The 27,924-nt window shown below is 52.3% G+C and overlaps 2 protein-coding genes across 4 annotated transcripts in view; one reads left to right on the plus strand and one right to left on the minus strand.

Annotated features, from left to right (window-relative positions):
* Positions 1-217: 217 nt before the first annotated feature.
* On the plus strand, positions 218-18,631 carry Habp2 (hyaluronan binding protein 2). The gene is made up of 12 exons (XM_076834956.1): positions 218-245; positions 6,087-6,197; positions 8,825-8,932; positions 10,083-10,199; positions 10,926-11,045; positions 11,485-11,656; positions 12,172-12,269; positions 13,198-13,453; positions 14,481-14,623; positions 15,271-15,405; positions 16,791-16,936; positions 18,467-18,631. The coding sequence occupies exons 1-12, from the start codon at positions 218-220 to the stop codon at positions 18,629-18,631; spliced, it is 1,599 nt and encodes a 532-aa protein (XP_076691071.1).
* Positions 18,632-19,049: 418 nt separating this feature from the next.
* Nrap (nebulin related anchoring protein) overlaps positions 19,050-27,924 on the minus strand; it is a 71,201-nt gene continuing 62,326 nt past the window's right edge. For all 3 annotated transcript variants that reach the window (XM_076835277.1, XM_076835278.1, XM_076835276.1), the window contains 6 exons: positions 27,163-27,261; positions 25,496-25,600; positions 22,226-22,333; positions 20,695-21,006; positions 19,890-20,021; positions 19,050-19,317 (listed from right to left, as the gene is read on the minus strand). In XM_076835277.1, the coding sequence (XP_076691392.1) occupies positions 19,213-19,317; positions 19,890-20,021; positions 20,695-21,006; positions 22,226-22,333; positions 25,496-25,600; positions 27,163-27,261 (861 nt within the window). In that variant the 3' untranslated portion in view covers positions 19,050-19,212. The remainder of the gene's footprint in view (positions 19,318-19,889; positions 20,022-20,694; positions 21,007-22,225; positions 22,334-25,495; positions 25,601-27,162; positions 27,262-27,924) is intronic.

A 27,924-nucleotide genomic window follows, 5' to 3' on the forward strand; every position in this document is an offset into this window, starting at 1 on the left:
CCGGAGCCTCAGGACCTGGGCTCATGGGCCCACAGGTGTGTGCAGGCTGAGGAGGAAGGGGGCATCTACAGATAGACCCCTCCCCACCCAGAAGGCACCCAGTGCTCCCGTGTCCTGGATCTGCTCCTCTCTGGCTTCCGGAAGCCCAGGGAGCGCCCCGCTGGCCTGGCCTGGTCCGACGTGCTGTGTCTGTTGCTTTGTTTTTCAGTTCTCCTTGATGCCTTTCCTCGATGACCTGGACCCAGGTGAGTGTGCTGACCACCCTGTGCTTCCCACCAGCCCTACTGATTCCGCACTGGAGGAGGGGCAGGTATTACAGGGCTCTCAGGTCCAGCTGGTTCAGAGGGTCACAGACCCCTTAGGGAATTTGCCCAGGAACAGTCCCCTCACCCAGTGCTTTGCACAACTTCAGGTTGCCCTGGGACACCTCGGATGGCCAGTCTCAGAAGCCCAGGGGGAAAGCTCCCTCATCTTACAGAGAAAGAGACCGAGACCCAGAGACGGAGGCAACTTTCTCCTTGTCACACAGCCCGTTGGTGGCTGAAGTGACGTACCAAGGCTAAGCCAGGGTGTGCCTGAGCCATGGCCGGTTTCAGGAAGGCCGACCCACTCGACCCCTCTGGTGGGGAGCCAGGACCCCATTTCCTCCACCGGCTCCCTACAGCCATACTAACCTCCCCCCGTCATCCTCCTGTGGTCGCTGGCTCTGGGTGCCTGTCTCCCTTGGTTCTAAGAGTCCCGAGGAGGAACCTTGGATCATGGCTGCATCTGTCCAGAGGCTGACACTCCCATGATAGGGACTGGCACCCCCTGAGGACGGGAACCAGACACAGAGGCCATGGCCATGTCTGAACTTTGGAGCAAGGGGACCAGTAGCCAGGTCAGAAGCAGCTCAGTGGTGACATTCTCCAGCAGCCAAGCCCAGACAGACGTACGGGCAGACAGACATAAGGAGCCCAGAGCACGAGGCTCCAGGACCCCATGGGCTCAGGGAACGCAGTGGAAATACTCATGGGGCCTGGGTTTTGAGAGATTTTGCATCTTTCCCCAAAGCTAAGGAGAGGACTTGGTGGTGTGCAATCAGGATCCTCTGGAGGTCACACTCTGAGGGCTGTCCTTGTGACGGCCATCCATCGCCCACAGGCACAGCCAGCGAGAGGCCGAGGGGCTGGAAAGGCGGCCTCTGCCTCAGGCACCATTAAAGGGCCTGGGTGTCAAAGAGACAGAGCTGCAGAGGTTGTGGAGAGACACAGGAGGAGACACAGAAGACTCACGAGACCTGTCTTCGAGTGTCTGAAAAGCAGCCCCACCCCTGGTCTAGGAGGCAACTTTGTGGACATTACGGAGTTTCTCTACCACAAGACACTTTACTGCCATCTTCCAGAACGTCGTCAGAGATGTCCACAATGAGTTTAGACATCCTGGAATGGTGCAGGAAACAACTTGAACAACCCTACCTCACAGAGGGCGTGGATTCATTCTATGGGCCTTAAGTTTCAGAGCTGCCGTTCAGTAGACTGGAAGCTGTAGGGTCAGGTTTGATCTGCCGTCGGGAAGAACTTCCGAACGAGCACAATGGTCCAAAAATCTGAATGGGCCATCAGAACCTTGGGAGTTAATAGGTTCCCCATCCCTGGGGTTGTTTAAGCAGAGGATTGAGCACCCCAAGAAACTGGGCTCTACAAGAATTCTGCTAATGGCTTGTGGGAATTTGTTGAGAGAATGAATGGGCCCTGGGGCAGGCTGCTCCTAAGACCCACCTCGAGGTGCTCCAAGAGCCTCTGGCTGGGGGGCAGGGGACACGTCATGCAAAGAGCAGGCTAGGTGTTAAGCCATGCCCGTCAGGTGTGTGATTGAATGGCATGGGGTTGTGCTTTGATGGACTTTGTCATCTCCTGCAGGCTCCCGACAGCAGTGTGGGGAGGGGACACTTTGCTCATGCCCACAGGCAAGCCGCTTCTTTGGTTGGTCTTCCTGGAGATGGTGCACAGCGAGGGCCTGGCTGGAGCAGAAGGTGTCCAGTCCCCAGTGGGCAGTGAAGGAGGTGGTCATCAAACAGCACAGACTCTGCCCATCTCCCCAAAGCAGGTGACACAGCAGCCAGCAGGCCTGCGGAAATGCCTCTTCAAAGCTGGCTGGGCTCTGCCCTGCAACACAGGCCAAGCCCATCCATCAGCTGTCCTTCCGCCTGCCAGCGAGGCCCTGTGCTGCGCTTGCCCCATCAGCCAGAGTGGAAGCGTCAAATGCAGTCCGACAGGGCTGGGCCCCGGGGAGGCCCTCGGAGGAGCTGTCCGTGCTGCCGTGATGGATGACGCCAACAGGGACGACATTCCGGGGATTTTTATTCTGTTCCGCACATCTGGCAGGCTCTTTAACCAGAGCAGCTGCGAAACCCCCATTGCAGGACCTCTGCGCTTGTTCTGAGAGATGCTAAACGTGGACACAGTAATCTTGGTGGAAGGACCCGGAGCACGTGCTAAAGATAACCCAGTGCCTGTTGCTTCCTGAAAGCTAAAACCCATGGAGTTTCTGAAACATAAACCCAAACGAGGCTCGTAAAGAGGCAAACATGACTTGGAGTTAGGTGGATCTGGGCTAGGACGCCAGGTCCTTCTGCTTTGGTTTTTTCTTATCTGTGGAACAGAAATAGTGTCACATATGCCTTGGGGATGCTTCAGGTTAAGTAAGATTGTGCACAACCACACGACCTAGCCTAGTGTCGACCCCTAGGAAGGATTCAGTATGCAATAACCTGTCATTAGGACTCTCTGGTTAACTGAGCATGACCTCACCATTCCTCCTGGTAGTCCCTAGAAACAGGCTCTGATACGTAGACAAATCCACAAATTTTTCTTTTTATACCTACAAACACTTCTGTCAGTTGGCCCTTTCTTCGCCAAGCCTCTCCTCTTTCTTGCAGCCCAAATTCTCATGTAATTGGAATTTGAACCCAAGTTTGTCTGCTACAATCTATCAATGGACTGAGAATCCACCTCCGGCAGCGATCCTCTCTACCCAAGAAAGCATCTGGACAAGTTCTGAGATTCCCGTCAGGAATTTTCTTCACTAATTACTTATGACCCACATCTCACGTAGTTTCTCTCCTGAACTCACCATTGCTGTGCCTCAAGCAGGGGCCATCTTTGGGGGCAGAGCCGTGTGCTGGCCAATCAGAAGGCAGGAGGCTCAGAGGCCAAGGGGGAGGTGGGTCTGCCCAACACAACTGCACACAGGGCTCTGCTGGGCACCGTGAAGTTGAACGTGGCCCTTGCTCTTAAGAAACCAACTTTCTAGTTGGAGGAAACAAATCAGATGGGCTAAGTGAATCCCAGAGTGAGGTACCATCATCCCAAACCTAAATTCTGCAGCCAACTCGGCCAGTAAGGGATGTTCCTATACCTAAGATATCTAGAATTGTTATTCCGCTAGCAACCCGACATCAATCAATCCTGATGTCTGCTGTTGTTATTAAGTAACACAATACCCCAAACTCAGTGGCTTCAACCATTACCTGTGTATTTAGATATTCGTTGTTGGGGTTAGCTGTTTAGATGGGGCTTAGCTGGGTAGTTCAGGTCTGGACCCGGCTGGGTGATGTGGGCTGGGCTCAGGCTGGTAGATGGCTGGGGCTCTGGTTCCACTGGCTTCCTGGGTCAGTACCACCCTTTGATCTCCTTGAGACTGGCTTTCTCCTGCAGCCTACCCCGCCCGGAGCTTTCTCTGAGGACAAGGCCACATCCCACGCTTACCTGTATAACTGGGTAGCTCTCCATGGTCCCCCGTGCCTTTCCGCCCCTGGCATAATCCTTGTCTGATTGTAGATGCACAACACGAGTTTCTCGTACAGACAGTGCCAACGTGAGAGGACAAACAAAATAGGCGTAGAGTCTGGAGGTGGAGGAAGCCTCCTGCGTGATGCTCCCACAAGACCTTCAAAGCACCCTGTGGCTCCCCGACACGTGAAGGACCTCTGTGCCTTCCTCACACGACCCTCTATGGGGTGGCTTCTGTTCTGGTGGTCGGGCCACCGAGTCTCTCTCTGGTGGTTCTTTCCCTTTAACCGAGGACCCAGGACCCTGGGGAACAGGAGGCACTGTTGGTGTTGCTCAGCGGGAATGTGATTCGGAATCCCTGAGAGATGAGCAGCCCTTGCAAACAGAGCCTTTGCAAGTCCAAATCCTCCCACAGACACTTCACCCATCCCCCATCCCCTGGAAACCCCACACCATCCCCTCTATGTAAGAATCTCTCAAAGGACTTCCAGAGATCCTTGGGGGAGGGATCCCTGATAGTCCAGTGAAGGTTGGCCAGTCGGACCCCTGACCCGTGGGAGCCATGGGAGAAACCATAGGACAACCCAAAGGCTCTTCTCTGTAAACACCTGTTGGGAAAATCAAAAACAAATTCTCCAAAGAATAAGGAAATAAAGAAATGATGTCATCCTCGCATTGTCTCTTCCAAATGTCTGTTTGAAATCCTTCGCGTGCAACTCAGAAGAACCTTTCCTTTGTTCCGCTTCTTGGTCTTTCTCGGTGGCCCTGGGCTAGATGGAAGGAGACTTCATTTGCTCCAGGGAGACAATGGCCTTGTCTTCAACCTGGATCCTCATCCCGGGAAAGGTGGCCTCCTCTGGGACCATTTTCATAGCGGGGGAAAAGCAGCTCAGGAGAAATAATGAGCAAGCAAAGGGGAGTCTGGACTTGACACTGAGATATGATGGGAAACTTTGCCAAGGAGCCGGAGTTGGCGTATTCAAAAAAGAAATGAAAAGACGGTTCCGTTTTAATGGGAAAGATAAAGTGGCCATTGTGCAAAAGTGGATTTTTCAAAAGCCAGAGACATAAAGACTCTAACGCAATGAGGGAGGGGATGGTGAGATGAGGTGGCTGATGATCAGGCGTGGGTGGAGTGCCGTCCTCCACACCCCACGCTGTCCTCGTCCTCGGGTTCCCAGCTCTGCCTGGTCCCTTTCAAGTCACCTGTCTGCATGGGCTCAGCTCATTATCATACGCATCTCTGGACAGCTTCCCTGACTCGGCACACCCACCAACTGGAAAGCACAAAACGAACCCAACTTCTTCCCATTCCAAACTCTTCCCCGCCAGCCGCAGAGCGTCTTCCAAGGCCCCGGACAACAAAGGGCTTTTTGTCAAAGTCTGGTCTAGCGTGAGATTTACACCAGGGGCCAACTCCACGCACAGCCTTCCCGTTTGTTAGGCAAGAGCCACGACCTTATCAAGTTGTGCCTGGTGAGTCCTAGTTGGCAGGCGGGGTCTTGAGAGGGAATGCTTGGAGACCCTCTCCCACGGCCACGTGTGGGTGTAGCCAAGGTCGTGGATGATGCCAGTCAAAGCAGTAGGGCCCTGAGGTTGAGATCACTGCTGAGATTTAGTGGTTACATGGACACAAGTTGCATCAGCTAAAACCCTGCCATATATTATTAGTATGTGACCTTGAGCAAGTGACTCAACCTCTCTCAGCTTCAATATTCTTAACTTGAAGTCAAGCAAATGATACACCTGCTAGACGTGAGTGAGAATGAAATGAGATGGTGCGTAGCAAGGACTCAGTAAACACCAGCTGTTTCAGTGGCTCTGTAGACTTGGCTTGGGAGAAGCCTGATGCTGGGACCCAAAGGAAAGTGACTTCATGAGACTAAGGTGACGAATAAAGTCTCACGAAGAAATGCTGCTCACAGAGCCACCCAACCAGGCGCTCCAAAGCTGCAGAATCTGACCTGGTCCACCCTCCACGGAACCATGGAGGCCTGCTAGGGCCCAGTCCTGCTGCTCCCAGAGGGGAAATCGAGGCACAGAGAGGACAGTTAGTGCACAGCCAAGGCTTGACCTCCCCGCACTCTCCATCAGTGCCCTTGGCCCTGCCAAATAACCACACAGCCTTGGGGGTTGTAACGCCCCTAAGTGAAAAGCCACAAAGCCTGGTCCCGGCTGCCCACCCCATCAGTATGCAGAGCTGGAAAGACACGTGCTTTCTCTTTGAGGATTTTGAACTCTTTCAGGAAAAAGTGTCCAACTAAATAAGATGCTGATGCTGAGGTTTCTTCTGTGCCGTTCCCGCCCCTGCAGATTGGACTCCCGACTACTACGACTACAGCTCCGAGCATCAGAACCCGGAGGAGAACACCACCTCGTGGTCGACCTACGCCGAGAATCCCGACTGGTACTATGCAGACGACGGTAGGTGCCAGGTCTGTGTCAGGGCCCTCCGGGAAGGAGGCCACAAGCCCAAGAGGCCCAGGGTCTCAGGCCACAAGCCCTGAGACCCAGGGTAAGGGCTTCTCTTCCCTCCTCTCTGATGAGCACCATAAATAGGTCTTAAAATATCCATTTAGACTGGATCTTTTTCTTTCTTTCAAGTTTTTTTAAAATTTATTTATTCCAATTTGTTATACATGACAGCAGAATGCATTTCAATTTATAGTACCCATATACAGCATGATTTTTCGTGTCTCTGGTTGTACACAAAGTAGAGCCGCACCATTCGTCTTCATCCATGTACCTAGGGTAACGATGTCCATCTCATTCCACCCTCTTTCCTACCCCCATGCCCCTCCATTCCCCTCCCTCCCCTTTGCCCTATCTAAAGTTCCTCCATTCCTCCCATGCTCCCCCTACCCCCACTATGGATCAGCATCGACATGTCAGAGAAAACATTTAGCTTTTGGTTTTGGGGGATTGGCTTACTTCACTTAGCATGATATCCTCCAGTCCCATTTACCTGCAAATGCCATGATTTTATTCTCTTTTAATGCTGAGTAATATTCCATTGTGCATATATACCACGGTTCCTTTATCCATTCCTCTACTGAATGTCATCTAGGTTGGATTCACAATTTAGCTATTGTGAGTTGGGCTGCTATAAACGTTGATGTGGCTGTGTCCCTGTAGTATGCTATTTTTAAGTCCTTTGGGTATAACCAAGGAGTGGGATAGCTGGGTCAAATGGTGGTTCCATTCCAAGTTTTCCAAGGAATCTCCATACTGCTTTCCATATTGGTTGCTCCAATTTGCAGTCCCACCAGCAATGTATGAGTGTGCCTTTTTCCCCACATCCTCACCAACACTCGTTTGTATACTTAATAGCTGCCATTCTGACTGGAGTGAGATGAAATCTTAGAGTAGTTTTGATTTGCATTTCTCTAATTTCTAGAGATGAACATTTTTTTTTCATATATTTGTTGATTGTTTGTATATTATCTTCTGAGAAGCATCTGTTCAGTTCCTTAGCCCATTTATTGACTGGGTTGTTTTAGGCCCTGACTTCCTTAACAAGACTCCTATAGCGCAAACAAATAAAATCAATTATCAATAAATGGGATGGATGCAAACTGAAAAGCTTCTTCTCAGCAAAGAAAACAATCACTGAGGTGAAGAGAGCCTACAGTACGAGAGCCAACTTTTATCCCACGCACATCAGATAGAGCACTAATCTCCAGGATATATAAAGAACTCAAAAAACTTAACACCAAAAAAAAATAATAATAACCCAATCAATAAATGGACTAGATCTTTTTCAATTAGAAAAATCATACACAATGATCTCCCCAACCCTTGAATGGCAGATGGAGTCAGTGAGGCCAGGAGAAGAACCGGTTTGGCCAAGGTCTGGTGACAAGCTAATGCCTTACCACTCAGGGCTCCTGACTCGGGGACTAGTAGTCATGTTCAAAGTTGATTCTGAAGCTTTTATCTCAGGTTGGATCCGAGTTATGCAGAAGGATCTAAGTTATCCTGGAGCCCTGAGTGTGGGAGCCACAGCTTGGCTTTGAGTCTCTCTTTGAGTCCATGTTTGCTGTGTTTTTCTTTGTCCTTCGCTCTTCGGAAGGTTTAGGTATGTGTGTCTCGTGTGTGTGTGTGTGTGTGTGTGTGTGTGTGTGTGTGTACTCACACATGTGTGCCTCTACCACACTTGTCTTGCGGCTTCTTATCCAGAGCAATTGGGGGCAGAAAGGAAGATAAGAAGCTGGGTCCAGGCCAAGCCACGTGACTGAGCCAGGAGAAGGCACGGAAATCAGGGAGCAAGTGGAATAAAAGCTGTGTTAACTGAGCAAAGTGGCCTGGAAGGCAGGGCCAAGATACAGGGCATCAGGGGAACTTCAGAAGGGACCATCAAAACAAGAGCCAGGCCCAGGGATCCGAGTTCCTGAACCAAAGAACAATGTGCGTGAACAGAAGGATAAAGAATTCCCCAAGGGGGAGGTCCATTCAGACAGCCATGAAAAGCCAAAGGCACAGATGAAATATGACAAAATCTAACTGAACAAGTAGTTGAAGAAAGATGAAGGCCACTGGGTCATTTCCTCCTTGCCGTCAATCCTTCTGTCACCCTCCGCCTTTGGTCTTCTCTCCTGATGTTCAGAAGCCTTGCGTTTCATGAGGGGTGGGTGTTCTTCCCCCACTCCTGACCTCCACCCCTGGGCACTGGGAGTAGGGAGGTCCCGGGCTTGTGAAATGCCTCCAGCATCAGAGACAGACCCCGCAGCACTCCCAGCGAGATGGGAGGAGAAGGACACTCGCGGGGGAGGCGGGGAGTTTCGCAATGAGAAAGGCCCGGTCCACAGTGGGCCGAGGGGCTCCAGTCTCCATCGCTCCGTCTCCCCTCTTACGAGCCTGAATCCCTGTCTCTGGTCGCGTGGCTGCGGTTTTCCTCGCTCTTTAAGGACGACGCACACTCTTCTCCTTTGCCCCATCCCTGGCTCTGTTCTCACTCTCTCGTTTGGGGCCGGAGACTGAAGTCGGATGAAAAGTGGGGGCTTTCTATTGGCTGACCCTCACTCACCTTGACTTCTGCCCATGTGTCTTAGATCCGTGCCAGTCCAACCCCTGTGAACATGGCGGGGACTGTGTCACCAGCGGGGACACCTTCACCTGCAGCTGCCCGGCCCCCTTTTCTGGGAACAGATGTCAGAACGGTAAGTGCAGATTCACTCTTCCTTGGAATGGAAGGAGAAGCCGTTCCTCCTCCAGCCCTAGCTGGAGGGCCAAGCGACCCCACGGAAGGGACTGTGGCTGCCCCTGTGGCATCGTGCACGATGGATTCCTCTGCACGGTCCAGGCAGCATCTCTCTGCATTCTCCTCTCACACGGTGAGGTGGGACTAGCATGTCCACTCTACAGATGAGAAGACTGAGGCCAAGAGGGAATGAGGGCTGGGATCTACCCAAGTTGCCTTCCAAACTCAGGACACAGCTTTCAGAACATTTGGACTAATCACACCAGAGAAATACTGTCCCCAGTGAGAGAGCAGGAAGACCCTCAGGGCGCATCAGGTGCAACCCAGGTAGAGAAAGGAAGCCCAGAGGGCAGAGACTTGCTCCAGCTCCCACAGCGAGTTAGGAGGGAGCGGTAATGAGAGCCCTGGTACCTGGCTCTCGGCCCCGTGCTCTTTCTTCTTTGCCATCCGCAAGGTGCTGGCCTTCCATAAGCTCTTGAGAGCATAATATGAAGGCAGATCCGTGGGGTACCCATCAGGACTAGGACTCCTATGGGTGTCGCACCCCTAGAGAGAACCTGGACTCTGTCCAGTCTAGCACTGCCAAGCATCTACTGGGATGTGGGGAGGTAGCGAGGGTCTGGAGCATATAGAGGACCTTGGAGCCTTTGTGTCTTTCCCATTTATTTCCCCCATTTTCAAACCTTATGTCCCTCCAATAAGTGTTTCAGGGTGGTCGAGGATACTGACGTGGACATTGCATTTGGGTTCATCCCTCGACTTCTCAGAAGAAAGACAAAACTGTGAAATGAAATATGAAATCAGTTATAAGATGGAGAGACTAAAATACCAGCTGTTTGTTCAAGGTGTAAAAATGTATCGAGGTTTTTACTAAAAAGAGGACAAAACAAAGACTCTGAGCAGCGAAAGGAATGTAGGAAGCAATCACCCTTGACCCAGGGATGAGAGAGCAGCCATCCGGTGCAGCAGGGCATTTCAGAACCATGGACAAGGCCACAGACAGCTCTTCCGCCCACCCCACCCCATGCCCCATGCACGTATACCTCTAAACAAAAGGTGCCCAGACAATGTCTTGTATTTCCCCCTGTTTCTCTGTCCATCTCCTACAGCACAAAACAAATGCAAGAACAACCCATGTGGCCGGGGCGAATGTCTCATCACGCACAGTCCCCCCTACTACCGCTGCGCCTGTAAATACCCTTACACGGGTCCAGACTGCTCCAGAGGTAGGTGGTGGAACCCCCTTTTCTGCTGGTGCCTGAACCACTGCATCTCATTGTGTGCTAGTCCAGACGTAAAGTAACTGAAGTTTCCGTGGCATCCATGATGGCCTTTTGAACTAGAATTTTAAGACTAATCCTCCCTGGAGAGCCCAGTGGGAACTGACTGACCTGTGTCCCTTCCCATCCAGAAAGAATCAAAACCCACTCCCTCTGGGGAGTTGGCACTAAAGGATTCCTAAGATGGGCCATGCTGGGGGATTAGTCTACCTTGAATCACTGCCGAATCAGGTGCTGTTCCAGGAGATTTGCAATCTCTTTCACATTCTCCCAAAACTTTGCAAGGAAGAGTTTTATAGATGAAGAAACTGAAATCAGACAGGTTAATTAACTTGCTCATGGCCACACAGCTCTGCAAGGCGAGAGCCAAGTTTCAGCCTAGCCTAGACTTGTCCCCAGTTTCTGCTCCGCCTATGCCTGCCTCCTCTCCTTGCTGGGTGACCCATCCACATACATGTGCTCTTTCTGCATGGCCTTCACCTGTGTTGCTTCTGTTCCTAGAGCTCGTGTGTGCATTTACTAGAATGTCCGTGGGTCTGCCTCTCCCTTTGGTGATCCATCTGTTGTAAAAGGTGACAGCAGAAAAGTGCCACCCATATCCCCTGGTCGTCTCACAGGGAGGCTGCAACTCCTCCTGAGGAGCCCTCCTGGACCCGCTTCCTGTGTTCACAGTGGCTCCCGTGTGCAGGCCCAACCCCTGCCAGAATGGCGGCACCTGCTCGCGGCATAAGCGGAGATCCAGGTTTAGCTGCGCTTGTCCGGAGCAGTTCAGTGGGAGATTCTGCGAAATAGGTATGGGTCTCAGCCACCGCTTCCCCGGAAACTCAGGGCCACCAGGGAGGCTGCTGGAATCCTCTTCTGCTTGGGTTTTGCTGCCAGAACGCAGTTCAATTGAGTTTCCCAAACCCTACTCCTGCCTCACCCTCCCAACCCAAGGCTGTGTCTGGCTCCCGGTAAAGATGGTATAATCTGGGACATGCTGCAGGCAGGTGGATCACACCTGGGCATACCTGGGCTTCAATTCACTCTCCACATGTCCCTCTCGAGGCCCCAAGTTGAGAATTCAACTTCCTACCCACTTCCCAACCAGTATGTTTCACGTTTGGAAGTTGGGTTCAGTGTGGAACTTTCTAGAACCTTGTGATGAACTCTCCGAGTGATGACGACTCAGGCCCCTTGAAGCGGCACACCCAGCGCCCCCTGTCCTCACGGCCCTGTCGCCCTCTCCGAGGTCCTGACGACTGCTCCGTTGGTGACGGCTACTCCTACCGCGGGAGTGTGAGCAGCACAGTCAACCAGCACCCCTGCCTCTACTGGAACTCCCACCTCCTGCTGCAGGAGAACTACAACATGTTCATGGAGGAGGCAGGGGCCCACGGGATGGGGGAGCACAACTTCTGTAGGTAAAGAGCACCACGTTCTCTGGGCCCAGTCTTGGTTGCCTGATTTGGAAACGGATCCTGAGACAGACTGGACGTCTTCCAGGGAGGTTTCCCACTCAGCAAAGTGCTGGGCACCTCCCCGTCCCTCTTGGGGCTGCTCCCTTCCTGAAGCTGTCTTCGTGGGGCCCCCTGGCCGGCTGTTCTCAGAGGATCTTGCCTGGGATCCAGAGGTTCGGGCTGAAGAATCTGACCCTCGCCATGTTTCTGTGACCATTTTACTTCCCTGATGAAGAAGGGTCTCCATGGGGATCTCATTCTTTTCTGAGAACAACTGACATGTCCCACGGGTCTGGCGCAGGCTTGTGAATTCCCCTTCTGGTCCCTGGGATTCCCGTACCCCGAGCTCTGCTAACCCGTCAGAGGGTTCAAATGGAGAGTTTTCCCAGGGGAAGCGCAGAGCTGATCCCAAGGGCTTTGGAGGAGGTTGAGGTCTCCAAGCCTTGACTCTGAGTTACTTTTTTAAATTTTTACCTTAGAAACCCAGATGGAGACAAAAAGCCCTGGTGTTTCATCAAGGTCAACAGTGAGAAGGTGAAGTGGGAGTATTGCGACGTCCCGGCTTGCTCAGCCTCGGGTAAGCAGGGCTGTCCCAAGGCCCCTGGGGTGGGAGGAGACAGTCCTGGCACCTGGTTCCAGCCAACCCTGTTCCCCCTCCACACCTGCTTTGCCAACCCCCCTTCCCCCTACCCACCCTCGGCAACCCTCGGATTCTCCACAAGCTGGACCCTCTCCCACCCAGACCAGGTGTCCAGCCTCCAGCCTGTGATTCTGGACTCCGGGTTGGTACACTCAGCGGCTAGGTTTTGGTCACCTGCCACATTCCAGGTGCCAGGCCAGGCCTGGGGTCTATGGTGGTGACCAGTCTCTGGCTGGCCCCCAGCCTCTCAGGAAGCATGTGGTCTGAATTCCAGCTCCAGGGCTCCTGCCAGCCCATCAAAAACTGCACCACATCCAGAACATGTGCTCTCCTACCCTGACCAGCAGGGGTTCCTCCTGACCACAGTCACACCTGTGCCTGGCTCTCAGGGTCACCTCTGGTAGAACACTTCATCCCATATCTGCTCTTGGCCATTTACAACCATTCTTTGAGAACCAACTCAAGTGCACCCTCCTCCAAGAAGTCCCCCCTGACCTCTGAATGGAGCATTCTCTCCTTCCCTACGCACCCTCAGGACCATTCATGCAGCATTTACCACTGTCCCTCTGCATCCCAGTTGTCTGTGCAAACATCTTATCTCCCTATTCTACATCATCTGGACATTGTCCCCTCTGCACTGAACAAAGCTCCAAAATACAGCGTGAGCTCATTAGCAAAGAGCTCAGCGATGGGTTTATATATCTGCACACCCTTCCGAGTGTGTATGCGTGTAGCTCCCAGGAGCAACTCGCTTTGAAATGGGAAGGAAACCGATGCGTTCGATGCTATTTCTATGGTAGACTTGTGTTATGTGAATCGAGATGCAGAGGCTGAGTCTTGTGATTTGTTTTCTTGCATCCCACAGACATTGCCAGCCTAGAGGGGAGCCCCGCAGAGCCCCCAGCCAAGCTGCCCGGGTTTGCCTCCTGTGGGAGGACCGAGATAGCGGACAGGAAGGTCAAGCGGATCTACGGCGGCTTCAAGAGCACTGCGGGCAAGCACCCGTGGCAGGTGTCCCTGCAGACCACCCTGCCACTGACCACCTCCATGCCCCAAGGCCACTACTGTGGGGGTGCGCTGATCCACCCCTGCTGGGTGCTCACCGCTGCCCACTGCACTGAGTAGGTGTCTCTGGGAGCAAGGACCAGGGTGACTTGTTGGCTGAGGGGTCTCCCTTTCCCACTGGAGTGGCAGCTTGGCGGGATCAGGGGCGAATGCTTCAGAGGCAAAGAGTGGCTCTTAGGACTAGAGAGAAACCAGCCGCCGCGTGGTCAGTGCCGGCCATGGGCGTCGCATGCATGGTACTCTATTTGATCCTCAAAACCATCTGCGGGAAGACAAGTCAGGGAGGCTGGGGATTCCTCTCTGTGTCCTCAGTGCCTACGGCAGGGTTTGTACCCAGAGAGCGCTTAGTAAATACCTGGAGGTGAAGGGTATGTTCTTTATTCCTCTTTTCGTAAATGGAGCCATGTGGGAAGAAAGTGGGTAGATGGGAAGTGAACTGGCATCTGTCTCCTGAGCTGTGCAGTCCTGCCCTGGACAGAGAAAGTTAACCCACTCCATTGTCTGATGCCAGTATCAGCGAGCCTCCCGGGTCAGGTGTCCTTGGCCAGGTCTCCTGTGGGCTTCCAGAAGGAGGTGACTTCTGGGAGCTCAAGAGCTGCTCCCTCCTCCAAAGGCCCAAGTTCATGGTCAGGGCTGGTCCCAAAAATCCCAATTTTTTGGGGGGACCTTGAGGACTTCCAGTCTACGCTGTCATTAAATGGTTTATTATGGGATTTGGGGAGGTGCCTCCCAGGAGAAGCCAGACAAGTGACCATTAGTACCTACCAGTGAATGTCAGCAGATGTGTTCACAACCCCGATGGCTGTCCTGCGGCCACGCCCAGGGAGAAGGGGAAGTCTCCCCGAGAGATGGACACAAATGACAACATGGGTTTGGAGTTTGCTGCCATTCATAAAGAAATCCCCTCACGGTGTCATATCTGGAACCCACAGTAGGGTCCTGTGCGGACGGCAGGTGAGGATGCTGAGGCTGTTGGTCCGGAGTCTGCCGAAGGTCACCCAGCACCCCAGAGCAGAGCTGGGGTGTGGCTTCCAGGTCCCATGGCCCCGGGCAATCTCCCCATCATCTTATTTTCTCTTCCAGCATAAAAGTCAGACATCTAAAAGTCGTGCTAGGGGACCAGGACCTGAAGACGACAGAGTTCCACGAGCAGACCTTCAGGGTGGAGAAGATATTCAAGTACAGCCACTACAGTGAGAGAGACGAGATTCCCCACAACGACATTGGCAAGTCTCCTCTGTTGCAGATCTCCTGGGGTCTCGTCCTGGGTGGGTTTCTCCACTGATGGAGAGCTCAAGTTTGGTCCTTGATTATTTTGGTCCCCCGTGGGTCCTATAAGGTAGAGAAATTATTTCATACCTTTTTAGATCATAAGAGTATGTGTTCGCGATCTTAATAAATGGGTGACAGGTCTTAAATTGAGTGGAAGAGATTTAGGGGCATTGTGTTGTGGAAAGCACTCGACCTTGAACCCCAGGTCCCCTGCTTACTGGGAGCTGGTCACCTCCCTGAACCTCAGTTTCCTCTTCTATAAAATGTGGGCACTGTTGCACAACTCTTAACTTCCTACACTTAGTGACACGATGAACTAGTGGCCGTACCTGGCACCTGGTAGGTGTTCATGAGCAGACACAGCCTACGTTTTAAAGTGGATTAGAAGTGGTTTCAGACTCAATTATGATTCTTGATATTATTCTCAGCGTGTGTTGCTACTCCTAGGTGTAAACTTAAAAGGTGAAATGACTGGGGAAGAATTTTTTCAGGCACAGGGTGTGGGAGGGCTTTGCCATGACCACCTTTCACACCAAGCTGAAGCTGATGCTTCTCAGACAGAGATGACGTGGCCTGTGCTTCCTCCTCTGTCTCCACCCAGCTCTGCTCAAGTTAAAGCCCGTTGATGGTCACTGTGCTGTGGAATCCAAATACGTGAAGACGGTTTGTTTGCCTGACGATCCTTTCCCCTCTGGGACTGAGTGCCACATCTCTGGCTGGGGTGTGACAGAAACTGGTGAGTCTGGCACGTATTCTCCTGAGACTCAGGAAAGCCACACCAACCAGAGAGAAAAGGGCCAGCCTCAAGTGTCCTTCTGAACTTGAAATAATTAGTTTAAGGTGCATTATCAAAAGGAAGGATCGCCCTTGTCATCCCAGATCTAGCTAAATCTCACCATCAGCAAGGAACCTTCCCTGACCTTCCCTGATCTCTGTGTCCATCCCTGGCCCTGCCCCTAGATGCCTGGCTTCTCTCTCGCCTTGATCCTGAACCTGGATGACCTCTCTCCTTCCCTTGGCAGAGCAGAAAGCACATGGACTGTGGTGTCAGACTGGCTTGGGGTGGATTCTTGTCTTTGTTGCTTGAATAACTCAGTTTCATTTATTTATTTATTTTTATGCTTTAATTTTTATTTATTTCAAAATATTTAAAAATTTTTTTGGTACATCTTCTTTGGCCCCTAGAACATTGTTTTTTTCTTAAATTTTTATACATGACAGTAGAATCTATTTTGACTGATTACAACTCGGTTTTAATCTCCCAATAATCACACTTATCTCCAAGGCCTGGAATCTGCTCATAGCCAGATTAGATCCTCAGATACAAAGAAATTCAAAGGGGGAAGTTCAAGTTGTCCCCCAAACACTCAAAATATATTTGTCGTCTCTCCCAATCTCATTCTTAACAATGGAAAGCAAGAATCATTTTTAAATCGGTCTGTATTCGTGAAGAAAGTGAAATGTAATATGCAAATTTGTAGGAGGCTTTTGGGAAAGGAGATTTCTGACCAAATGGACGTAGGGTCAGCCAGAAAACTTTTTGTGTCCATTTTCATTGCAATTCACCTAAGCCTGTCCTCCCCTCTTGTGCTCAGTGTGATCGGGTGGGCATAAAGATGTCTTAGTTAGGGATCTTATGGAGCCTTGGGCTATAATGACTTTCTTTGTCTTGAATAGTCCTCTAAGACTGCATGTTCAAAATCAATGACATGTTTTAGCTGATTTCATTACTTTAGGGGATCTCTGGGAAGCAGGTAATTTAATGCACGGGGATACATCTGTGCCTTCATCCTTGCATCCTGAATACACTACATGGCAGCCCTTCCATTAGAAATAGGAAATTTAAGAATGGTACCACACGGTCCCTGCTCTCCCAGACCTCGTGGTGCCGTTGGAGAGACTGGAGGGCACCAGCGATGCCCCTTGGCTGCTGTCAGGCAGCTCGGCTCTGCACAGGTGGGGAGGCCGAAGGGAAGGGAGGACGGGGCCTCCCTGCCATCTCCTGGAATCCTCCTTCTCTCCTGAGCCGAGGGCTGATGGCCTTCTCCTTACTCCTGCGGCTTCTGGTGTGGTGGGTGCCCCCCGGTCCCCGAGTTAGTGACTCTTGTCCCTGTCCCCCAGGAGAAGGGTCCCGACAGCTGCTGGATGCCAAGGTCAAGCTGATCTCCAACACTGTGTGCAACTCTCGCCGTCTCTACGACCGCACCATCGATGACAGTATGATCTGTGCAGGGAACCTTCAGAAACCCGGGCAGGACACCTGCCAGGTCAGAGACTCCAGTGGCACTCAGGGGACAGGCCAGCAGGAATCACGCTGGGCACAGAGGCCCCCTAGAGCTCTGTGAGGGGGGCCAGAGTCAGAGGGCCACCTGCCACAAAGTGGAGGCCCAGGCAGGGGACCTGTCTCCCCTGGTGCATCTGAATCTACATCCAGCCAGACGACTGGGTATAATGGCCGCAGCAGGCCTGCAGGGTCTGATGTAACTCTCACAGCCTTCTGGTGCAGGGGTGTCATCCTCACCACCTCACGGCTGCTTAGAGAAGTTACCTTGGCCGAGAGAGAGAGAGAGAGAGAGAGAGAGAGAGAGAGAGAGAGATTGATTGATTAAGTCCTAACAAAGTAAGTGGTTCCAGGGCCACAATTAACCCAGGGTCTGATGACATTCTTCCTACTGCAGACTTTTGGGAGCCCCAAGCTGGTAGAGGAAAGGGTGCTGAGGAGACCTCAGGTTCCCAAGTCAAAGCCCCCTCCCCATAGGACCTCTCCCTGAAAGGCTCATATCACACATCACATCCTCCCCGGATTCTCAGGAACACCTCAATTTAGGGTTCTCTAGTCATTAGAAGCCACCCCACTGTCCTGGAAAACCCAGCATGGCCACATTCAAATCCTGTCTCTTAGAGCGTCCCTACAAAGGAACCCAGCAATGACTTGCCAGCCTCCAGCCCACTGGGGACGGGAAACTGAGGTTTCTTTCTCCAGAGCTTGTGGCTCTCCTGCTACCCTGTGCCTTTACCAGGAAGCCATGATTTCCACCTGCTCAGGGCAGGGGCAAAGGCAGGTGGGTGCAATATTCACTGAGCCTTTGGAAGGTGAGTGAGAAAGGCAGTTGCTCAGTTCTCTAGACAATGCGAGGGCTTTGGAAACCAAAGTCATGGGTGTCAAACCTGGTTTAGTCTCATGTCATGTGACCTTTATCAGTCACCAAAGTAATTCTCCGATCTCAGATGCCTGAAGGGACTAATGAGTCCCTCAGATGGTAAGGTGGCAGCTCCAGTTAAGAGAGAGCTCCGGTTAAGAGAGAGCAGTCACTGCTTCAACCCTGTTAGTGGCAGAGCCTAAGCAGGAGCGACTGGGAGGAGCCCGCGTCCCCGCCCCCCCCCCCCCCCCCCCGTCTCCCCCCCTCCCCCTCACCACTTCCTCCAGGCCCATTCTATGTACTTTACAAAGAGTCCTCACCAGAGCCCTTGGGAGGGGTGTCTGTTGCCATCCACAGATTAGAATTGAGAAACTGAGGCTCCGTTTATCAAATGGTTCGGAACCCAGAGGACCCAACCCCACAGCCCAGGTTGAACCGTGGGCTAGGCCATGCTGCCCCGGAGTCCCTGCCCTCCCCTGGTTGTGGGTCTGTCCAAACAGGGCTCATCCCCTCGGTCACTGCCAGAGGAAGTAGAAAGCCCCTGAGAACTGGCAGTGATCACATCCAGAGGACCAGGAGCAGGGGGTGGCAGGGAGGTGGGGGCTCTCTGATGTCTTCTGGCCCCGGAGACTGAACTCCGCCTGCTCTTCCCCTCAGGGTGACTCTGGAGGCCCTCTGACCTGTGAGAAGGATGGCACCTACTACGTCTATGGGATCGTGAGCTGGGGACTAGAATGTGGGAAGAAACCAGGCGTCTACACCCAAGTCACCAAGTTCCTGAATTGGATCAAAACCACCATCCACAGCGAGACAGGCTTCTAAGACACTGCCCTCAGGACCCCAGGACCCCTCTGCACCAAGGGGCCCTCCTGGGCAGTAAAGGACATTGCTGGAGCCTCCAGGAGGCCACAAGCCAGAGTGTCCAGGCTCTAAGCAGAGATAACTGCTATCCAGGCTGGACCTGGTGGGACCAGTACCATCTCACGAGGCTCCCGGGAATGATGGCATCAACATGAAATGCATGACGTTTGCTTCTGTTCCAACAGCGGTGCCCTCTAGAACATCAGCATTCACAGAGTCTGCCTTCACCGGGGACATCTGCAAATGCGAGATTGCAGGATGCCCAGCGCCAGGGGCAGTCACCTGGACTCTCCTCATTCCAAACACTGAGGCACTCAACACAACCAGCTACCCTCCTCAGGCGGCGGGGGCGGGGACCAAAAAAATACAACCTCCTCCGTTTGGTTTCAGAATTGTTATTTTAATAAAGGCAGCTCTGGGGATGGGCTGGTGTGCTGTGTTTCACATCTTGCCCAAACCAAGGCCATCTTGAGCACGGCTGTGTCTGGCAAGCAGACTTCCTCTGTGGCGTCTCTCTCGAGAATGGGGGGTGGGCTGCCTGCTCACATCCACAGAGCCTTTTTCCTTTTGACGTGCAGAATCTCAGTGGCATCTGGGTTCACCTCCCCCCTCGGGTGACCTCCAGCCTCCACCACCTCCGGCTCCCCCTGCAGAAACCAAACATACTTCCCTCAGTTGAAAGGAAGCCCCTGCCCTGCTCCCACAAGACGTACCAAGATGCCCCCCGGAGCCTTGAACATGCTCACCCTCCCCTCCCCCACCCAGCCCAAGAAAAGTGACCCTCAAGGCAAGGACGGGAAAGCAGCAGAGCCCATCTCTCATTTAGCCGTGGAATCTTTCTTCTGAACAAAGTAGGGTTCAAAACGCAGACTGTTGTAGCCAGAAAGTCCCTGACCCTTCCCGCGCCCGTAACGAGCAAGCAGTCAACGCAGCCCGGGCTGCCCTGGCCCGGGATTGATGTCGCCCTGGTAGGTTTGCCTCTGCAGAACTAATGGCTGCGACTTCAGAGAAAACCCTGCAGGAAGTTTAACCCACATGTCATCCGCCCGGTCATCTCAGACCCAGGAAATTAGGCGCCTCGCTCGAGCTGTGTTTCACACTTCTTTAGCGCCAGCTGCCCTTTGGCCAAAAATAAACTTTGAAAAGAAACAATGAGTTTGTCTTTCCCATGGTCTTGCAAGACGGGGGTGGGGGGGGGCAGGGATTACTTGCTACTCACATAAGCCCCCGGGAGACCCAGGCCCCTCATGTTGGCCAGTTCTGCAGCCCGCCGAGCCATTTCCACTTTGTAGGAGCCGGGAGGGGTCCAGCCGACACCCCTAGTCAGGTTCAAGTCTGATTTGTACTTGACCTTGGGGGAAGGAGGAAGCAGGAGGAACAAGTCAGCAGGGTTTGGGGTTCTCGGACCACCTGGCAGATAGGATTCTTTTTAAAAGGAAGCCAGAAGAAGCCGAATGCGTAGTTGTCAGCAAAGCCAGGATGAGAGGAGCGGAGTCATGTTAAGCAGGGGCTCCCTGCATGGGGACCTTGAGCTGGCCAGCTGCAGCTTCCCTCATCTGCCCACTCAAGCAATGAGGGTGAGGAGGATCTGGGGCCTGCTCTAACTCACTAACTTAACTTTCCTCCTCTGAGCTTTAGTTTCTTCCCAGGGAAAGTGAAAGAGTTGGGTAGGGTGATTACTAGGACCCACTGGAGGTAGTATAGTGATCGATCAAGAGCTTGGGCTGTCACATCAAGCCAAAGGTGGGTCACAACCCAGGTCTGCCACTTAATTGCTGTGTGATCTTGATTAAGTTATGTAACCTCTCTGAGTCTGGAGTTCCTGATCTATAAAATGAAACAGTCCTGGGGTTGAGGACAATGGGACACAATGCTGGAAAAGCATTTGGCACAGAGCCTGGGCTCCAGGAGAGATTTGAGAAATGGCAATTACTGTTCTAGTCCTCCTGGTACTAAGGTGTCTCAGAAGCTGTCCCAGCCTGGCTCGCCCCAGAAGGGAACATGGGACCTGTGAAGGTACTCACGTCACTCTGTAGCTGGTGGGCCTTCTGCGCGTGCTTCAGGCCCAGCTGCTCGGGGTCGCACGTGGGCTGGGGCAGGGGCTGCCTGTAATGCACGTCGCTGGCCAACTGCTGGCTCCTCTTGGCCTGGAGGAAGCCAGGCTGGTCTGTGCGGCTGTGGAACTGGGACCGACTCTTGGCAAAGTCCCTCTTGTACTCATTGTCACTCTGGAGCCTGCCAACGTTCAGGAAATGCTTCATCCTCGGGTCATCGTTGATGCTGCGGTAGCCAATCTGTAGGCCCCGGTCCCGCAGGAAGGCCTCTTTATACCGGAACTGCAAGTCAGAAGAGCAGAGGGTCACGAGCCTACCTCCCCTCCAGGGCCAGACTCCAGGAAGCCCACAGGATCCTCAGCAGGAAGCACCACAGTGGCGAGAAACAGGCTTTGGATTCAAGTAGACCTACCTCTGTGGCCCTGGGTCATTGGCTGGGCCTCCCTCAGCCTCAGTTTCCCTCTCTGATAAAATGGAAGGATGACTCTCCACCCCAGGGGGTGTTGAGAGGATTCAGTGAGATGGGGGTGGGGCTTCAAGTCCAGCACCAATTCAAGCCCACCGATGGTGGCTCTTGATACTATTGCTGTTGTAATGAACACTCCGACAGGACAAGAAGCATGCCCACTCTTCCTTTGCTCCCTAGTTCCAGACCTAGTCAGGTGCTTCTCAAATCATTTATGGTGAGGGACCTGTCTCATTTTGTGTTGTTTAATTTCTACTCCATCAAAGACCCGTGTGCGGTTGGACCACGCGCTCTTGATAATACCCAGATTGGCCGTTACCCTGTGGAGTGAGAAGAGTCCACCAATCGACCACACACTTTGCTGCCTCAATGTCTGTTGCTAAGGACGTTTCTGATCACCAGCTCTTGATTTCTGTACTTATCTCACGGTGGACTGGCAGGCAGGTGGCCATGGGGTGAGCCTGTGTCTCCTGGCTAGTCACTGAAGCTCTCCTCTTCACTAATTATGGCAGCCGGGTTTTGAACATCTGCCATGAGCCAGACACTGTAAGCCATTTCATTTCCATCCCTACATCAGTCCTAGAAGATAAGTATTAAATCTCCATTTCGTAGACGTAGAAGTTTGAGTTCAGAGAATATCAGCAACTTGCTCAAGAAAACAGCCAAATCCTAAGTGGCTGAGCCAGGATTTGAACTCAAGCCAATGCAGGGCACAGGCCCAAAGGCTTTCTCCTCTCCACATGCACTTCGGCTAAAAGAGGTCCCTTCACTGCACACCAACCAATCACATGTTCTCTGACCTCCAGATGCTCATCCGTCCACTCTTAAGAGAGTAGGAAGGCAACCTTCCCCACCCCAATTTTCTGGCTAAGATCCTAGAAAACAGCCTGATTTTTCATTCCTTTGAAATCCACGTTCAGGTTTCATGTGGAGAGAGGGGCACTTGTGACAGTCCTGGTGCCTGTCCTGTGCCTTTCAGCAGAGCCGGGGAAACCAAGCAACCCTCTCAGCAATGCAGAGTGCGCGGGGCCTTACGTCGCTGGCGATCTCCCTGGATGCCCGGGCAGTCTGGAACGGGATGGCGTCCAGCCTGAAGTCGTAGCCGCCAGCGCGGGTCTGCTCCCAGGAGTTTCTGTAGACTTTCTAGACGGGGAAAGGAAAATCGTGGGTAAGCAGGGGTGACTCCATTGTCACCGTATTATGGTTCTCAGCAGGAGGAGTTCCCAAACATGGTTCCCATGGCCCCCTTGCATCCTGGGGACTCCCCAGCTCTGGGATCACTGGGGCTGGCCATGAAGGCCTTCAGCTCTAAGCCCCCAACCCGACCACTGGATCTTGCTCTTGTGGGCCTGGGTCTCAGACACCCCTTCCCCCTCCTTCCCATCTCTGCCTTCACTCTCTGCGTCCAGGGTCTGCAGTTCTACGGGCCGGAGCTCAAAGTTCAAGAACCCAGTTTCCTCCCACCCGGTGCTGTTCCTGGGGTCTTGACACCTGCGGGTTGGTCAGCTCCAGTGACTCCTGGGGTGAGGGCTCGGCCTGGTTTTGATGCCACATCCCACACCTCTCCTGAGCACCCCAGGGGCCTGCTCCAAGGGAGGAGCCTTCACCTGGATTCAGTGTATTGTCAAGAACCTGAGTTCGTGACCCATGTGTTTCATGTCCCTTCTTTCATTTTTTTCCCTTTACAGGTTGTCCCCCGGGCCCCCTCCAGGAGTCTGGAATCACAGCCTCGGTCCTCGGGTAGACCCACACCACCAATGGAGGTGTCAAAATCTCCAGCGCCTTCATGTAGCGATTTTTTTTTTTTTCCAAGGTAAGGGAATGACTCCATGAAAGGCGTCCTCGGGAGGTCCCAGCGGAGGGCTCGCTTTTATTCAGCCACAGAGAAGGGAGACAGCAGGCAAGCCACACATCACCAACAGAGGACAAAGTGACGGCCCCAGACCTCATCACGACTCGCTTGTTTCATCAGCCACAGCGGGGCAGGGCCCTTAAAGAATCTTACTCTTGTCACCCGGAAATAGAGGTCAAGGCTGGTCCTCTGTTCCACGGGGGGGTTGGGAGATGGAGCAGAGGAGGAAGGGCAGAAAGCAACGAAGAGGCCCAGCCCCTCCCAGGCTGCGCCTGGCACCAGAGGGAACCATGAAGCACTGGGCCAGGCAGGGCGGGTCTGTCACCTGCGTGTGCCTGTGGTCATCCCCCTCCCTTTCGCCCCCACGTCCCCCTCCAAAATCCAACAGCGCAGACCAGGAACCAAATATCTACAGTGTCCGAGGGCCTGGAACGCAGACCCGTCATGCTGGGGAAATCACCTAATTGATGGATACAGAGCCTAAACAATTCCATTTACTGGGTGTCACCCTCGAGTTTGGCGGCTAGCGCTGAAAGACAGAAGGGAGGAGCCTTCAGATAGCAGCAGAACAGCAATCCCCTTCAGCGTGGCGCTTCCTATTTTGGTGGCCCCACCTCATCAGATAGCAAATGGTCAAAAAGCCCTGTCACCCTCTGTGTCGGGGACACAGTGCCTCTCTGAAAACAGCCTCCACGCCAGGCCCAGGCTGGCTAACGACACCAAGCTTTGCACAGCCTCCAAGCCCAACGTCATCCCGCGCTGGTGTCCCATGCACCCAGCTTCCGAGTGTCAGTGGCTCGGGGGTCATCTGGTCAGAGAGTGGCCGGAGCTCCTTCTCCTGTTCTTCCTCCTGTCTACTCTTTGCCTGATTGTGATCACTTCCTCCTGAGTTTTTTATTCTGCTGAGGTTTTTGCCTTGCCACTGGGATCCTTAGATTCTGGAGGCCCTTTGATTTGGAACCCTGGGCGCTCCTCTTCTTGATCACAGTGGGCACAGTCTTGTCCTCGTCCTCACGCATTAGAGCCATTTGATTTTGAGTTATTCCGGCTGCCTTGCACATCTCAATGGCTTTCTTTGCCCAGGAAGGTCACTTTGCCTCCACCTCCTCCTCGCGGAGCACTTGATCCAATTGTGCGTATTCCACACGCCCCCAGAGAAGCGCTCTTTCAAACGAGGTCCATGAGCTTCACACCTGCACGCCCCGGCAGCTAATTTCAGCTCGAGGACTCTGTGGGGCTGGCCCCCCATGAGAGGGAAGATGATCCCCGCCACCAACTTGGGGTGGCTTCTTTCCTCCTTAAGCTGGGCCCCCAGTGGACTGGCAATTTGATCCCAGCTTCCATGGCTATGGGCCTCCAGAAGTCCCTCCAGTGGAGGCCCTGCCTCCCCATCCTTGCCACTTAATGAGCTAGATGTCCTGAGCCAGCTCTGCGGAGGGGGCGGTCCAGCTTCCCCAGATGGAGGTCAGCCCACCAGAGCTACTGTTCTAAAATTATCCCTCGTGCATCCCTCAAAAGCATCAAATGGTCATAATAACTCATATTTACAAAGCACCAGCGCATTCACTGCGTGGGATCCCACAGGGCTTTACAAACGCAACAAACTAATACACACGCTAACTAGAAGGCGCCTCTTGCCAACCCCTGCGAGGCGGCCACCTCTGGGGTGAACGGCAGCAGCTGTCGATCCGCACGGAGCCCCAGGACACAATGGCCAGGCCAGGGAGGGAAGAATGGCCGGGCTCTGGGAGGCCGCTCGCTGCCCCAGGCTGACACACTCAGCCTGTGTTATTCCAATCCGAGAACGTCTTTTGATTCCAACGCCTCTCTACCTGTTATCCAGGGATCACAGCTTTCCTGGTCGTGCAGCTGCCTATTCTATTACTACCAGGGGGTGGGGGGGCTCAACCCCTGCTAACAACAAGCCTGGGTCTAGGAAACAGCATCTTGGTCATGCAGGCGTCCCAGGGAAACTGGAGTGTTGCAGGGGACAGACACACGCACAGAGGGGCAAGTGCATTCGGGCAGGAGAGGCTACCATGGGGCGTCTCCCCAAGGTGCAGGGTGAGGTGGCACCACTCCATCATGGCTGCCCTCCTCTGGATGGCTGAGGGAACCAGGATGCAGACACCTGCGGGGGCCAGGAGAACACGCCCCTGACCACTACCCAGCACACACTGAGGTCCGTGGAGCCATGCCCAGATCAGAATGTTAGAGCCAGAAGGAACCTCATGTCGCTCAGCCTCATCCTGGTTTTACAGGTGAGCAAACAGGTCCAGCAAGGAAAGTGACAAAAGTCACACAAACAGTGTCTCCCACTCTCAGTTCACTGTTCTTTCTCTCTCACCTCCTCCTTCCCAGGACTCTTCTATTTCTAAGGAATAAAATCCACTTCGGGCACAAGTCATTTTAACAAAGTAGGCCCACAGGACAGGGACCAGAAGCTCACTTACGTCACTCAGGTGCAGCGCGTTGAGGCGGGCTCGGGTGAACTCAGGGTGGTCGGGAATCAGGGTGTATCTGTGCAGGGCCTCTGCATCCCCCAACCTGTACAGGCGCTGTGGGTAAGGCAGACTCATGGTCAAGGGTGAAGCCACAGGAGAGAAGCAGCTCATTCTCTCTCCTGCCCCTCCCACACGGGATGGAGTGAAACCCAGCCCTACACACAGAGAGGTCCTTCTAGAATCTTGTGCCTGAAGGCAGCAGCCTATGGGACCAGGGTCAAGTGGAGGTGGCTGGTTCCAGATAGACCCTGTTAAAAACATTCACCAAGATCTGCTCCAAATGGATCACAAATCAACATACTGGCTGGCCACACCTGCAGTCTAAGGTGTGTGGATATTTCAGAGAGTCTTTGCAAGGGAGCATGACACATGATTTTTACTGGTAATAAGATACAGCCTCAGGCCTTTGTTGTTTGATACTAATAGAAATAATAATAATAATACACCTAAGAAGTTACTCTTATTATAAAATGTCAACATGTATTCAAAAAAATTTAAGCTTTTCATAGTTCACCCAGGACCCAAGCAGATACAATTTTAAAACTCAAACTACATCATGATTGCTACTTCTAGAGCAGCAAATGAAGACTTGTAGCCAGGTTTGGTGGCACACACCTAGAATCCCAGGGAATCAAGAGCCTGAGACAGGAGGATCACAAGTTCAAAGCCAGCCTCAGCAACTTAACAAGGCCCTGAGCAACTTAGAAAGACCCTGTCTCAAAATAAAATATAAAAAGCACTGGGCTCAGGGGTTAAGCACCCCTGGGTTCAATCTCCAGTACCAAAAAAAAAAAAAAAAGTGCAAACAATTTTAGAAAGTATTTGAGTCTCATGTAATTTTAAAGAGGAAAATACAAGAGTCTAATCCAGTCTCAAATTCACTTTGGACTTTGCAAATGCGAATGTACAGGTCAGTACAGCATCTGGGCTCCCTGTGTGGATGGGGCAGCTCTGTCCCCATGCTTACAGGATCGATTCCTTGACAATCCAGGAGGGGGAAAAATAGGTTCCTACTTCTTGAAATAAATACAAGATAGAGGAAATGGAGCTAAATTATACAGGGAGCAAAAGAAAGAAGCTTTGAATGTAGCTGTTCTTCCTTTTCCTTTTTTTTAACTAAACTGGGTTATAGTAAGCTTTTAATTCCATTGCCGTTGGTCAGCAATTAAGATATATCTGGTCTCTCGCAGGGTAAGGGATCATCAATAATACTTGGCATTATTATCATTATGATTATGGATCAAGCCATAATAAGGGGCATTTATACAGTACTTGCCATACTCGCTAAAAGCTTTATTTGCTTTTATTTATTTAATCCTCATTTAATTCACTTAATCTCATGAAATCATTGCTCTCATTGTTCCCCTGTCCCGCAACCCCCCTCACATAAGAGACCTGAGGTTAGAAGAGTGAAAGCAGCTGACCCACAGTCATCTAGACAAAAGATTTGCAATCTCAGAAGGTTTCCATTCCGGGAGTTAAATAATGAACCAGGCCTGTGATACAGGAAGCCCCCACAAGCAGGATTTGAACCCAAAGCCTGTGTTCTTCAGCACTGACCACTGAGCAGCTGCACCCCACCACATGCCCAGGATGAGTGAGGAGAAAGAACCTACCTCGTTGCAATGCACGTAGCTATTCTTGGCGTGAACCAGATCTGGGGAGTCAACCACTGTGGTGAACTTGATACTGTCTGGTTTTTTACGGTATTTGGTCTATAAGAGAAAGACAAAGTTTTCCACAAAACACAGTCGCACATCATGCATTTTCCCAAATGTGGCTTCACCCCACCTCCTTTAAAATCAAATATACCAGTGACATTATTGGAGAACAAATTATCGATTTGGTGGGTACCCAAATCAATAGCCTGGGAAAGATCCAAGCTCTCTTCTGTGATTAGGAACATTTTACAGGTATTGACTCTCTTAAAGAAAAAGACTCTTCACAATAAAGGAATAGAGCAGAGGACAGCGTTCAGCATCAACGTGACCCTGCTTGGACCCTGACCAGACAAGTCCCATTATGAAGGACACGGAGAAGGCAGAGCCACCCATAAGGGGATTCCAAGGGAGGGATCTCCAGGTCATTAACCTGGTGGGGAATTCAGTGAAGGACCCTGTGTGCCACCTTTAAATCTGAAATCAGTGTCCAGTCAGTCTCTGGACACTAGACACTATGAGTCAACTCAGTGGGCAGGTGGAAACTCCTTGCCTCCAATAAAATAATGGCCATATGAGATCATGATTGTATATACTGGGTTTACTGAGAACCTTCTAACATGTTTGCCTTTAGTTCCCCAATAGTGATTTCCTTTGGTGGGAAATCTCATTCCGTTTTAGGATTTTGTTGCAAATGGTCCCAGGGAAAACACTGGGAAT

This window comes from Callospermophilus lateralis, chromosome 15, assembly GCF_048772815.1.
Source record: "Callospermophilus lateralis isolate mCalLat2 chromosome 15, mCalLat2.hap1, whole genome shotgun sequence".
Taxonomy (NCBI): Eukaryota; Metazoa; Chordata; class Mammalia; order Rodentia; family Sciuridae; genus Callospermophilus; species Callospermophilus lateralis.